Consider the following 13,931-nt stretch of genomic DNA (forward strand, 5'->3'; position numbering starts at 1 on the left):
TCAGGCATGTCTTGGCTCCCTGCAAGGCATTGAAAGTGCATGCCACATCTGGACTTGTATGTATATATATATATTTTCTTTTTTGCGTGCAAAACAACTACGAAAAAAAAAAACATGGACAGCAATCAAAGAGTGTGTTTCCCAGGGCAGTCTGTCTCGCAAGTTCAATGAAAGGGAGGAGGGGAAGGAAAAGAGAAAAATATAATTTCCTTTCATCACATAGCAGCTTTCTTGTGTTAACAAACATCAGGTCTCTCTCCCATGTCATTACGCTGCCACTGGCTCAAATGGACAAACCTCCTTCTTCGCTCCCTCCCTCTCTCTCTAAGCCCAGAGCCACTCAGACGATAACAGACAGAAAAAAAACCAACTGTTGCTGACTAATGCATAACACCAAAGACACAGAACTACTTTTTTCATTGACCTACTAGCCTAAATTGTGTGCAAGTCAGTTTGGTTGTCTACAAAGTTTCTAGACACGCTTCAATTTAACGAGGAAAAACACAAGGCTCATTAGTGCAATCAGTGTTTCCATGTTGCAATGAAAACTTATCCTGTTTGTCCAGTCACACACTTGCCAACTCCTGTACATCTATAGAAGTACCCTTTGATCCAAGTGCAACACAGACTGTAACATTTAGTGGCAGTAAATAACAACAAGCCTCGAGTTACTTAGCTGCATGAGGGACCATATTTATCCAGCGAAATACCACAGACTGTGATCCTGTAAGATATAATTTTGATGTTGACTATATTGTTTGGGCAACACGCCTCGTAATACACAGGATATCTGCTTGGATACACACTGGTAGCTATAGCGACATGAGTATTGTAAGTGCATTTTGTAGTGCATTTTTGAGAGTAGGACCGACTTGGAGAGTGTTTAATAACACTACCAAACTTCACTTGCACAATGCAAGTTCAGCTGGGGTTCCATGTGACCAAAACACCCCCACATACCACATACCAGCTTCTCTCTAGACTTTGACATCCATCTTTTTTCCCTCTTCACAGATATTGGCACACATTTCAACTTGCGATTTGGACAAATTCCTGGAAGCAGGATTTTCCTAGCATTATTAAGTCAGGACTTCCAGTTGCAAATAAGCTGTATAAACACAGGCTTATTCCGCTGTGCTTGTGTACATGTATTAAAGTCTGGAAGCAAAACCTTTTTCTAAGGTACCAGTTTACCTAACATCATTGATCAACGATAACATCTGTTCTCAGCATCCTTTGCCAATGTTTTCTTCCCTCCTCTAAACACTACCTCCTTGTAGGCTAAATACAAAATGGCAATTACATAATGAAACCATTTCTAAATATGTCACATCTAAAAATGTCCATTATTTGAGGTTAAGCTATGAGGAGTTATTTCAGTGGCCACTTATTGTAGGCATTGCTTTCATTAGTTAGTAATTAGTAGGCTATTTGGGTTAAATTAGCTTAATGAGTGTTATAAATTGCTACCTTTGGTCTAATTCAATCACTACATTCATGTGTTATTACGGTGTGGGGCGTGTACAGTTTTCCTTTAAATGCCCTTTAAACTTCAACTGATGCTTTCCCAGGCAGCCGGCAGTATAGGAATGTGTGGATGCTCAGCTCTACCCAAGTTGACACCATCCTGCACGTGATGGCAAAGGTAGCCTACATCACAGGCCAAAAACCCAGCTTCTTGGTCACACAATTCATTTGAAAGTCATGTTGGCGCAACATTTACTCTTTAATTTTTCAAGACATGACTTTACTGGCAAAACAATACGATTACTTCTAAAAGGCGGTCGCGATGAGTGCATTTCTCCTGACAACTGTCAGCTAGTTAAACAGTTTGTGTGCTCTGCTCGACTGAACCTGTCGAAGTTGTTTCAATCCGCATGTCATCACCTCAAAAGTTCAACGTGAGGACAACCGACCGGAGACGTGCGCACTAATAACAAAGTCTACGGGTAGACACTCTTGGAACGACTGCGCTGTAGCGGACAAGTCTTGCTACTCACCCGAAAGTTATTTTCTGGATCAAGCTTGCACAGGTGAAGCGAGCAGCCGATGAATGTTCCGGAGAAACTCTCGCATCTGTACCGTTGCTCGCGCTGTCGTACACCCCTCGGTCTCATCCCACAAGGTTCGTCTCGCGCGCGGGGATTCCCTTCCTTCCCACCCACAGTCTCACTTAACCTCTGCACTGCCGTAAGCAAGAGCAGCTCAGCACCACGTAAAAACACGGAGGCAAGCGTCAAAGATACAATTCGCACGTTGACAGTGCACCCCTCTCTCACCCTTTGATCTTGGTCTGGGGAAAAAGGATGACGCGCGCAGTGCTTGTGCTATCTTAAGGGAGCAAAGCTGCTGTCTTCCCAAGCGAATACACCTGGAGTTATTCTACAGGGGTATCCTAACATAGAAGCAGACGGATAAAGTTCGTCATCTTATATGTCACCACTTCCTCTGACATGTTATGGCGTTCACACCATCCTACACCAGGCTGTCAGTACAAAAAAAGCTGTAACTTCTCACTAGGCGGCATGCCGCTTCTGGAATATAAGTTCCATGTAAAATGAACTGTGCAGTTCTCAAACGTACTGGCATCCAGATGCAGTTAGTGTGCTGTGCCTGAAATTCGCGTCTTGATCAGTACGGGGCATGTACAATTTCCCTCAGACCAAAAGTTAAGTAGTCTGAACGGTCACACTCTAAGCTCTTGATGAAGTGCTCAAAATTTCTTGGCCGCTGTTACGCCGCAGTCCCGCAGACATAAACAATCGCCTGACCCTTATCCGCTGGTCACACGGTGGACAGCCGGCTGAACTCTTTTTAAAAACACGCTGCAACACAAGGATGCAGACGCTGGCTCTCCAGCACAAGCCGTTATGCTGTCAAGGTTGAGATAGGGCCTGGGGTTGGACACTGTTGCCGTAAGCTGTCAGTGGACCACCGCTGACCTCTCCTTGTTCGTAAATTGTTTGGGACTTTGTCATTTTCATTTTAATACTGCTCTTTAATTCTTGACTCTACAAACATGACCAAATTGAATTTACAATAGTCTGAGGGTGGTCTCTTCTGAGAAGAGTTGATGATATGGATGAAGGATAGAGTCAGTCAGAAGTGTTACTGCAGAGGGCTTAGCAAGGATGCTCAAGTATGATCTACTAACATTGAAGAGCTGTGTAGGCTTCTTGTGCTGTAATAGTGGATGGGAACACACTACACTACTGGCACACACATTAGGGGAATAAACTCTTTACCCTCTCCCCACCCTTCTGCAGTATGCGCACCAAAGGTCCTGTTCTCTCGTTCTCTCTCACACACGCACGCACGCACGCACACTCCTGCCTCTTCACTACTAAGCTTTTTCATCAGGTTATCAGTGCGGCAGCCAGCAGCCCCCATGCAGTAACCACGACAACGGGCCTCGGTTCCCTGGCCATCCTCCAGGGTTGTAAAAAAGTGAGGAGTCCAAGCCGCTGACTCCCCTCTCCTCTCCTCCCCTCCGCTCATCTCATCTCTTCTCTTCTCTCCTCGCCTCCGCTCATCTCTTCTCTTCTCGCCTCCGCTCATCTCTTCTCTTCTCTTCTCCTGACCTCGGGAGGGAATGAGAAGCCAAGCAGGTCCCGGCTGATTTGAGGGGGGACTTGGATGTTTGGCAGTGGGTGGGAGGTGAAGACTGGGGGTGGGTGAGGTGGGTGGAGAGACAGACAGAGGTAGGGGTGGTCCTCAAAGGGATGGAAATGCAGGGGCCAGGCACGGTCTGTCGGTGAGTCAGACTGCCAATGCCAAGATTGTCATCACCGCGGCGCAGACCGTCAAGGGAGGGCCGAGAAGGACAGCCAGCGGAAGAGAGGTAGACGGAGCATGGAAACAAGCGGCGGGACAACAACAACATGAGTCAGGGGCAATGATAAAAACAGTATAGAGAGTGGGGAAGAGAGGATGGGAAGTGTGTGTGTGTGTTTGTGTTTTTGTGTGTGTGTTAGGGTGGAGACGGAGGGAAGGGGAGACGGAGGGAAAACAACGGGAAGTGGTGATGTTTTTATCAACTTCTGCCCTGACTGTTTCTTGCAGTTCTTCCAAAAAACACCATTACATCAGACCATGCGTGGGAAATCTCCCCGACGCGCCTCAGAACTCCATTTGTCTCCTCTTCCGGCTTTGCCTCTCCGCGATATACATCACAGGACACAGGCAGGGCGCTTCTCCACGGACCCCCTAACCTTCCTCCCCCACGTGCCTTGTTCTTGCACTCTTAGCTCGCTGGGGATGGCAGACGGGAGACCCCCAGAACAATGTTCTCGATTGAGCTGCGAGGGAGTGCCGCTTCCGCAAAAAGAGAGCCGAGACATATAACCGACCGTCGGTCCCAGGCGACAAGGCCAACCAAGTCAGGCTTCAGTTTGTGTGGTTTTGTTGAATGTTTCATCGACCGTGCCGCTTGGCCCAAAAACCTGCCAAGATTTTTTAAAAATGTTGCTCTCAATAAGACAGCTACATCGCTCTTCGTGTGATGTCACTGTAGAATCAGGAACTGATTTGTCTTGACGACAGATATCTGCAAAACAATTCCATTTGCTCGGATCTCTTCACCAATAAATACTACAGTATGCCTGTAAAGAAACACCACTACGCATTGCATTTTAGAAATGTTGTAGTAATGTAATGGCTGTTAGCTTTGCGAGGCCCTGTGTGTTGTTGTGACCAACTAACAGTTCAGCTGCAAAACTCTCCAAAAACCATCACAAGTTTACATCACAAGTCTGTAAAATAAATTTCACATTTAAATAGCATTTTCACCAAGTCAAACTGAATCAAAAGCCAATTAAAGATATTATCAAGTACAGCGCGTCAAGCCCAAACAAAATGGACTGATTTTTTTAATTGACTAAATTCATAGAAATACAGTTTTTGTAAAAAAAACAAATGTACTTGGAGGGTTTTGCATCTGAACTCATCAAATGTGTCCAAAAAACAGCCTATGGACCTGACCTTCAAACTAATGTGAATCTTAACATCTTTATAAACACTTTATAAACACTTCCCATTTGGGGAAGTCTCTCTGGACACATGTGCTGGAAAGGTTACTCTTAAAGGTTACTCAGCAGTGGAGCCTTTACACGCCATCACATCTTTGTATTTTCCTTAACATCAGAAGGGCGAGGCCACCAGTCCTTGTCTGTCAGCTACTGTTTACGTTGATGAAGACATGCAGACTTAAAGGATTCTTCTGATGATGGCATCTTAAGCCTTTCACAGATATTTATTTACATCAGTCACGCACGCACACATACAGGGACACAAACAAACAAAAAACCAAATAGCATGAGAAAGCAAGCTGGATTTGATATTCAACACAAAAACAATTTCTTACTTTAGCGAGTCTCTAATACCAAAATCATGTTTTCCATCAGTCCATGGCCATCTACAAAACGTCCACACATATTTTTGCCATGTTTCATTTAAGGTATGAGGACACCAAAAAATATGTTATGTGGCTAACCAACCATTCTGAGAAAGAACTGGTTACAGTCAGGCTACGGAGAAATAAAAACACACAAACGAGAGAAGATGAAATGGTCAAAGACAACAGCGGAAAATTAAAAACAATCAGAAAACAGCGAAGTCAGTACGAGTGCAGACTAGAAAAGAATGAACTGTGTGGGTAACTCTTGTCTTGTCTTGACTGTAAGTGTACTTGAAGGTGACCTCCATAACTGGACTGATAAGATTGAACTCGGCCGAGGGCGTGAGAAGAGAGGGTCTCTGCTTGGCAGGAGTCTTTTGTTTTTCCAAAGATGATAAAAAAAAAAGTAGAGACAGAAAAAGATTAATGGACCTTCTTAATTCCTTGCAAATCTGCACTTTGTCCAGGGCTGGGATTGGAAAATGCAATATGCCTTTGTGGAGCTGAAGGAGTTATGAAGCCTGGTGGAGCCGGTGCTTTATCACAAACGCTCAAACCTCTTTGTCAACCAGCCCCGCGATTTAGTATTTTCCAATACTCACCAGACAGGTTATTAAGAAAATAATAAAGCAAATACAAAGTCAACAGAACAAAACAAAAAAACCAACACCACTACTTTTGTTGGAGGCAAGAGGACTGGCGATACAGCACAGCAGGCTCTGGAGTGAAGCGCTCCAAACTTCAGTGAACTTCAGTGAAGCGCTGGCAATTTCAGTTGGGAGATCTTTTTTTTTGTCTAGGCTAGCAAGCGGCTTGTAGCATCTTCTCCCTCTCCTCTCCTCCTCTTCCTCCATCTCATCCTTCGGCTGCTCCAGCCATGAGGGCCAGGCTCAGTGGCCGTCTCCCAGTCTGCCGACAGGGGGCTGGAGGCGGTAGAGCATGGAGGGAGGGAGGGACGGGGTGAGAGAGAGGGTGGGAGTGAAGAGAGGGAGTAGAGGTTGGAGGCTGCTGGCTTCAAGTGCCGACGCTGGTCACGGGCATCTGAATCTGCACCACCTCGCCGTTCTCGCCCTGCTGGATCTGGATGGCGTCCTTCACCTCCATCTCAGCCTGCAGCGCTGGGCCCAGAGCCTCCGCCTGAAACACAGACAGAAAGACATGTTGTTAGAGATAGATACTAGATGGATGGATGGATGAATGGATGGATGGGTAGCGACAGATGGAGTGAGGAGAAGAAAGGGAAAAGGCTTAGAGTCAGTGACTACTGTACATGAGAGCTAACTGATCCAAAAGCGACTTAGTTTTTTAGGTAGAGGAAATTGCTTACAATTAATGGAGCACTGCAAGGTTAGGTGCATTGTGCACTTCATCAGACACTTCATCCATGCAAGCTGATAAAGATGATATGGGATTTACACCAACAACCTTCTGCTTCCAATATAAACTCTCTTTAGGCCTAGGTGATCCTCAATGCACATAGGGCTGCAGACTTCTATCGAACATGTGGTCCATCCTGCACTTTCAACCCCATAGTTTCCAATCTCTAGTGCAGTGGTTATTCCCTAGGAAACCCCTGAGGGTTTGGTGAGTCAGAGTCAGAGGGTTCAGCTGACGTGTGTCTGCCCATTTGTTCAGCCATTATTGTCAGGTGCACTAACACAGAATTCCACAATGTACTTTTTACGGTATTTGCTATTTACAGTGTTTCAGCCTATTAGAAAACTGAAGGATATGGAGAGAGATTTATGGCAAGTTCAAAATTGTGTTTAAGTTGTTTATTAAAATTTACGGCAAACACAACCATACGTCAGGATCGGGCAACCCTGCTGTTTACCCCACGAGCCCTGATGTACTTCTCAACATGTAGAGAATCACAAACAGCGTTGTGAGCACACATAAAACTTGACGGGTTCATAGTGTGCCTCCAAGGAGGTTAAAAGCCCTGATCGAGTGCATGGTGACTCCTTACGAGACACTTGACTACACCGAATGGCCAGCACAGCATATACTATTTTATGCTTGAAGTCTCATTATGTCCTCCTTCCTTTTGTATATAAACATCTCACAGATGTAAGGAGAGACAGCGGGAGGGAGAATGGGGTTGAAATCGTGGACACTAGGACCGATTTCACAACATAACAGCTTTAGGTTGTCCTTTATGTTACGGTACTTATGGTCGGTAATTATGACAAATGACATCACAGGGAATCAACTCGGGGGAGGTGTGAGGGATGAGTCCATGAGTCACCTTTGAAAGAAACACAGGGGAAGATGGATAGAGAGACAGAGAGAGGGACGGAGAGGGAGGACCATAGTGGATGAGTCATTCCTTCCTTACTGGAGCGCCAGAGTCTCTGTCTCTTTCTCTCTCTCTCTCTCTCTCTCTCCGGCACACCTGCAAGTTTTAATCCTCACTCAAGGACGACCCCCTAAACAAAACACATACGAGCGAGTGTGTGAGTGTGTGCACACATACTATACTGTACATCACACTCGTGTACGCACGCACGCACGCACACACACACGCACGCACGCACGCACACGCACGCACACACACACGCACGCACGCACGCACGCACACACAATGCTGAGAGCACAGCTGCGCAGCAGTCCCTGACTGCCCGCCCACCCTGAGCCCTGATGCGGCGTGCCACTCAGCTGTTGAAGTACTTCAATGCCTATGTAAACAAACAAAGTGTTGCCTCGGACTGACAAGCCTCACGTCATTTGCACAGCACCACTGGACCGCATCGGGTAAACACACACAAAGCACAACTCGCCTCACTCGCACCTCGTGTCAGAACGCAGACTCAGTTGTCCTTCCAAAACCCAAAACTTATAGAGAAGCATCCGAAACTGGCTTGAGCTGAATTGAGTCTTTGTATCAGCCGTTAGAAGTACACATCTTGGTGAGGCAATGGCAAAATGCTGATGGAGCAGCAAAGTCATATGCTTCAAGAGTGCCTCGTCCGAATAGCCTAATTCTCTCGTGGCAATTGGTGCGTTTGCAAGTTTTGGAGTTATCTGATCATTCAAGTGCTCGCATAAACTGACAGTCATTATCCGTTTATTGCTATTATCAGTTCAAGATAAATTGGATTAAGATAGGTAGGTTTATCCCAATATTCCGATTTGTTCCAGACATGTAAGCACGGATAACTTAATCAGATTTCTTTTGTTGTAGTAGAATTTTAAGAGTCACAAATCACAAGCTTTGAATTAGAGTTTCATGTCACATACATGAGGGAAATGCTTGCACCTGACCGAATCAATATCCTATTATTCTTAAATGTATGTAATCACCTCAAAAAAGGTTATTCCAGCTATCTGATTATTGCCAGCTATTGGTTTACTGTATTGCGATGTAAACTTGCCTGTTGTCTTCACTATGGACGAGTGAAGGACTTTCAACGCCAAAACACAAACCGCAGAAGACTGACCACAATATGAACCAAAAAAATGTTTTTGAACAAATAAACGCCCTGCAAACTCTCACCAAGTGTCAGAAGCCGAGAACAGCCCCTTTCCTGTCCGGAAATATTATTTTATCTGTGTTTGTTCCCGCTATTCTTGTGATCCAAGCGGGCCTTATGGAAACTATTAAATAAAAATCTCAAGAACAAAATGCAGAGATAAATAAATAAAAAGCATAAGTAATTTTCATGTGCTTGTATAAATGCTACCACATGTGTCTTAGATAGACACAGCGAGTATGGCATGGTTCCCATAGCTCAACACTTTACTGGGAGGTTTCTAAGAAACTGGAGGACTCTAGGAAACTGTAAATAGACAAAAAGACAACCACTGACTTGGCTTTGTGCATGCTTAAGTGTGTGCTACGTCTATGTGTGTGTATGTGTGTGTGTGTGTGTGTGTGTGTGTGTGTGTGTGTGTGTGTGTGTGTATGTGTGTGTGTGTGTGTGTGTGTGCGTGCGCGCGTGCACGCACGACTGCGTGCATCGTATAAGCTAAGCAAGTGCAGAAATATTTATTTTAATTTGTGTGTGCATGCGTGTTAGTTTTCTATTTAAACAAACTTGTATCAAGTAATGGGTTGGGGCATCAAATCCGGTACTGTAGAACAAACCACTTCTTTGTTTGAGTACAGTACATTTCCATTTCACCACAACAATCTGTTGGGCAAACTACTTTAAAAACATACCATCTGCCAGATGGAAAAAAACAATTAAACATTAATTCTGGGGAGCCTCTTATTCATCCAGGCCATGGTGGTCGAAAGTAAGTAAGTAATAAACAACTAGATTTGCATTTGGACCTTGAAGGCGTTTCACCTTTCTTCCAAAAGACTTTTTCCATTCTTGTCTCGTCTTATCCATTCGATCGTCATCAGGATCAGAACTGAAGAGGCTGTTTATATGAAAGGAGAAATGTCTTCCACATCCAGTTATTAAGATCTTCTCTGATTGAACAAGTAACACAAAACTACCCTACAGTGAAACACAGTTCATGGTAGATAATGGTAAATGGACTTCCTATTCACACAATGATGGCAGAGACTGCATTGCAAGCTACCAACCTATCACAAGGAACTACTGGCTGTTATCTTACTCAAGGGCATTTCAGTGGGGTCACACAGGATGGGTCTTAAACCTGCAACCTTCCATTTGTAATGTGTTTATTTGTTCCATCTGGTGGGGGGGGGGGGGGGGGGGGGGTTGGGGGGGGGTGGTGGTGCAGTGGTGCGCAGTGTGCTAAGCCCCCCACATTTTGGGCTTGCATGCCCACCCCCGGGGACCCCGGTTCGAGTCCGGCCAGGGTCATTTCACAATCCTCCCCTGTCTCTCTGTCCCATTCACTTCCTGTCACCATCTTCGACTGTCCTGTCAAATAAAGGCATACAAGTCCCTAAAAATATTAAAATATATATATATATATATATATATATATATTCTCTAGGGTCTAGGGATACTATTTTACTAGGGTAGTCACTACTAGTCAAATAATCACTTCTACCACCAGTGCCAACAATAAGATCCAGTTACTTGGTTCGTACCTACTCTAAGCCTGGTCTGGAATCTTCATTGACTTTTGTTTCATTTTGCACACAGGATGTAACTACCTCTGAACTCGGAGCTGTCTGCATTTGCACTCTACATTTAAGATGAAATATCTGTGAGCTGGCTGTTCATGCCCAATAAATAGTGTCTCATTAGCTCTGGATTCATCAGACATTTGTCGATATGCCTTTCTGGTTTTAAAGTCTTGTACACTTGGATCCTTCCTTATGCTGAGGCAAACTTGAATGTAATAAAACTGACAAGGGAATCCATAAAACTCCCATCCAGAAGAAATCCACACACTTGGACTTTTGCAAGGTCAAACGTGTGTTGTTGAATGCAAGTTGAACACACAGTGAAGGCTTCCCCTCACACCAGCCAATATGAATAAATGCAAGGGTGGAGCTTCCAATATTGGTATTAGCGGTAATTACCTACATGGAAAACGGAAAAGGAAATGGACTACTTAAAAACATTATAGCTCCAGCAGTGCATCAATGCAAAGTGTCATTAAACTAATTGTGCAGCACTGCACAGCACAATAAATGACCACGCTCTTTTTAAACACATTAGAAGATGGCTCTGAAGCATAAACAACCTGATTGCTGCGAAAACCACGAATGAAAACTCTGGCAAGTGGGATAAATATAAACAGTCCCACTGACTCATCATTGTCCTCGTCTTCGTCCTCCTCCATCTTCCACTCCATTCCTGTCATCGCTCCCTCGTTCTCGCTTTCACAAGTCCTGTCACTGAAGAGGAATGAAAAGGACGAGGCCTTTTTAGCTTGCAACAGGGCAGAACATAGATGGCTGCTCTAGACCAGTGATTCTCAAAGTGTGGTCCGGGGACCACTGGTGGTCCGTGACAGAGCTCAGGTGGCTCCACGAGGGGATTTCAACTTTTCAGAGACAAGCTAGCAGTAGGCTATATTTGTAACATTATTACAAAGCTATAGCCGAAGTCTCATTGTCACCACAATAAGACTTGTTTTATGTTAATAAAAAGTATGTGACATGCATCAAAATTAGCAGTGTCAAATTAGCACCGGTCAACTGTCAATTCAGTTGACAGGTGGTCCCTGAACATTTTTGCTGGGTTAAAGTGGTCCTCGGTCTGAGAGAGCTTGAGAAACCCTGCTCTAGACCAATAAAACATATCAGAACCTGATGGGAACCACTCACTAAGCAGGGCTTGGGGAGCACACACAGGCCCCTGCTGTCTTCGACTGCATGCACTGTCCAAGTCCTCAGAAACAAGTACATTGTCTCCCTCCAAGACTCGTCACAAAGGCGGCCAAGAGGGTGGCCAGCAGGGACGCGAGTCGGCACCCTGACCAGAACACAGAATAGCTCTTTTTGGGGCTCTGACTGATGTCCAAGACAGGGGTGGGGTGTGGGATTTGGGGGTGGGGGTATTGGAGGGGTGGACAGTGCGGGAGAAGAAAAAAAAAGGGGGGGGGGATAGACGACGCCTTCTGCTCTCTATTATATCTCTTATATCTGAAACACAAGACAGCTGGCACGTTCCATATGCCTGCATACACACAGCCTGCTCAACAGTGCACCACGGCGGTGAAGGCAGTGGGATGGGCCACAAGGAGGGCTCTCCACAGGAGGGCTGCCTGAGCTGAGCTGAGCCCAGCGTATAGTGCGCCCCAGCTGCAGTGCGCCCCTCTCCACAAAGAAGGCAGCTTTTGTTTACAACGATCAGCTGGATCCGTCTTCTTACTCCCACGTGTTAGCCTGAGAAGAGGGGAGTCAGCAAACAGGGGTGCCAAGCTCGCGGTGCAGTGCTGGGTGCTGTGCCAGCCCATGAGGGCCAGAGAGTTGGGTTGCCATGGGCAGGGAAGCTGACAGGGGTGGGACAAAGGGGTCACGTGTCCCGCACCCAGGGAGACAGGGGGCCCAGAAATGGGTCTTCAATACATTGTTTGTATCAGATTTGGGGCCCTCTCAGATGACTTTGTCCCGGGCCCAGCCAAAGCTGTCAGCGGCCCTGTCCATGGGTTGGGGGGTGGTGGTGGTGGTGGTGGTGGGGCAAGGAGGGAGAGACGGAGGGGGCGGTGGCGTTTAAAATGCTACATGATACAGGGGGGAGATTTGACGTTTGCCACTTCAAAGGGCTTTTGCGGGTGGATGCCCTCATCACACCTCCTCAACCGTCATGCCACTTTCGTTCCCGTTGATCTGTCTCTCGCAATGCTTTTTTTTCTTTCCCGGCCCTTTAGAGACTTTAGATTCATCCCCTAATTACTGCTTTCCCTCTACTCACTCAGACGCAGCCGAGTCTGCATGCTTTCCTAACTACGGCTAAGTATACGTCTGCCAGGATGCAGGCAAGAGATTGAAAGACTGATTGTGCGTTGTGTGTTTGTGTGTGTGTGTGTGTGTGTGTGTGTGTGTGTGTGTGTGTGTGTGTGTGTGTGTGCGTGCGTGCGTGCGTGCGTGCGTGCGTTAACATTCATGTATTTGAGAAAAAGAGAAGCAGTCAAAACAGTCAGTGTGTGCTGCTTTTTAAAAAGTGGGGCCATTTCATGACCTCAAGATTGATAACCAATCCCAAACCTCAACCTAAACCTCACCTAAAAGCAGGGAAAGGTGTGTATATATACGGCCTAACATGTGCAATGTGGTGGTGGTGGCCTACATAAATATACAGAATGGCGCCTTCAAGACCTTAAAACTCCTACACCCCAATCTAACACACACAGCGAAGCACCCCCCACTCCCACACATACACACACACACACAACCCCCCACCCACTCATCTCCCCACTGTGTGCCCCCTGCCCCCCATCCTCCCCACTGTGTGCCCCCCATTCCTCCCCCCACCCCCAGCACGTGAGCTGCGGGCCAGGCTCCAGGAGTTCCATCGCGGCCTCCAACAGCCCCGTGCCTTATCTGTGCACTCTCTCTCTCTCTCTCTCTCTCTCTCTCTCTCTCTCTCTCTCTCTCTCTCTCTCTCTCTCTCTCTCTCTCTCTCTCTCTCTCTCTCTCTCTCTCTCTCTCTGCCTTTGAAACACCATAAAGGTATCATGAGGAAATGATTACAGATTTCTGCAAACAGATAGAGGGAGAAAGGGAGCAGAGAGAGAGAGAATGAGTGCAGAGTGCGAGAAAGGAAGAGGGGTGGAGGAAAGAAGGGAGGAAAGGGATGGATGTGGTGCTGGTTATGGGGCATTTGGGGGTGTTTGAGCTAAAGAAGGAGGAGGAAAGAAGGGGGTGAACAGCTGTTTATTACAGTTTGCAAAAACAAACTGATGTGGTCTGTGATTGGGCCAAATGAGCAGGGGGACCTGGCTGGACTCACAGTGCGCTGTGGTGGCAGCAGTGGTGGTGATCAGAGGGGCTTCGGCTGGCGTCCAGACAGCAGGGCTCACACACACTCACACACACACACACTCACACACACACACACACACACACACACACTCACACACACACACACACACACACACACACACACACACACACACACTCACACACGCACACACGCACACACGCTCACACAGTCAC

At 46.3% G+C, this 13,931-nt stretch overlaps 2 protein-coding genes across 3 annotated transcripts in view; both read right to left on the minus strand.

Moving 5' to 3' along the window:
- LOC134447732 (zinc finger protein 469) overlaps positions 1-2,293 on the minus strand; it is a 476,258-nt gene extending 473,965 nt beyond the window's left edge. For both annotated transcript variants that reach the window (XM_063197351.1, XM_063197350.1), the window contains exon 1: positions 2,001-2,293. The gene's annotated coding sequence lies outside the window, so the exon portion shown is untranslated. The remainder of the gene's footprint in view (positions 1-2,000) is intronic.
- Positions 2,294-5,216: 2,923 nt separating this feature from the next.
- Positions 5,217-13,931, minus strand: part of banp (BTG3 associated nuclear protein) — an 82,354-nt gene continuing 73,639 nt past the window's right edge. The window contains exon 13 of the mRNA XM_063197354.1: positions 5,217-6,532. Within this exon, the coding sequence (XP_063053424.1) occupies positions 6,410-6,532 (123 nt within the window). The 3' untranslated portion in view covers positions 5,217-6,409. The remainder of the gene's footprint in view (positions 6,533-13,931) is intronic.

Source organism: Engraulis encrasicolus, chromosome 4 (assembly GCF_034702125.1).
Source record: "Engraulis encrasicolus isolate BLACKSEA-1 chromosome 4, IST_EnEncr_1.0, whole genome shotgun sequence".
In the NCBI taxonomy this organism is placed as follows: Eukaryota; Metazoa; Chordata; class Actinopteri; order Clupeiformes; family Engraulidae; genus Engraulis; species Engraulis encrasicolus.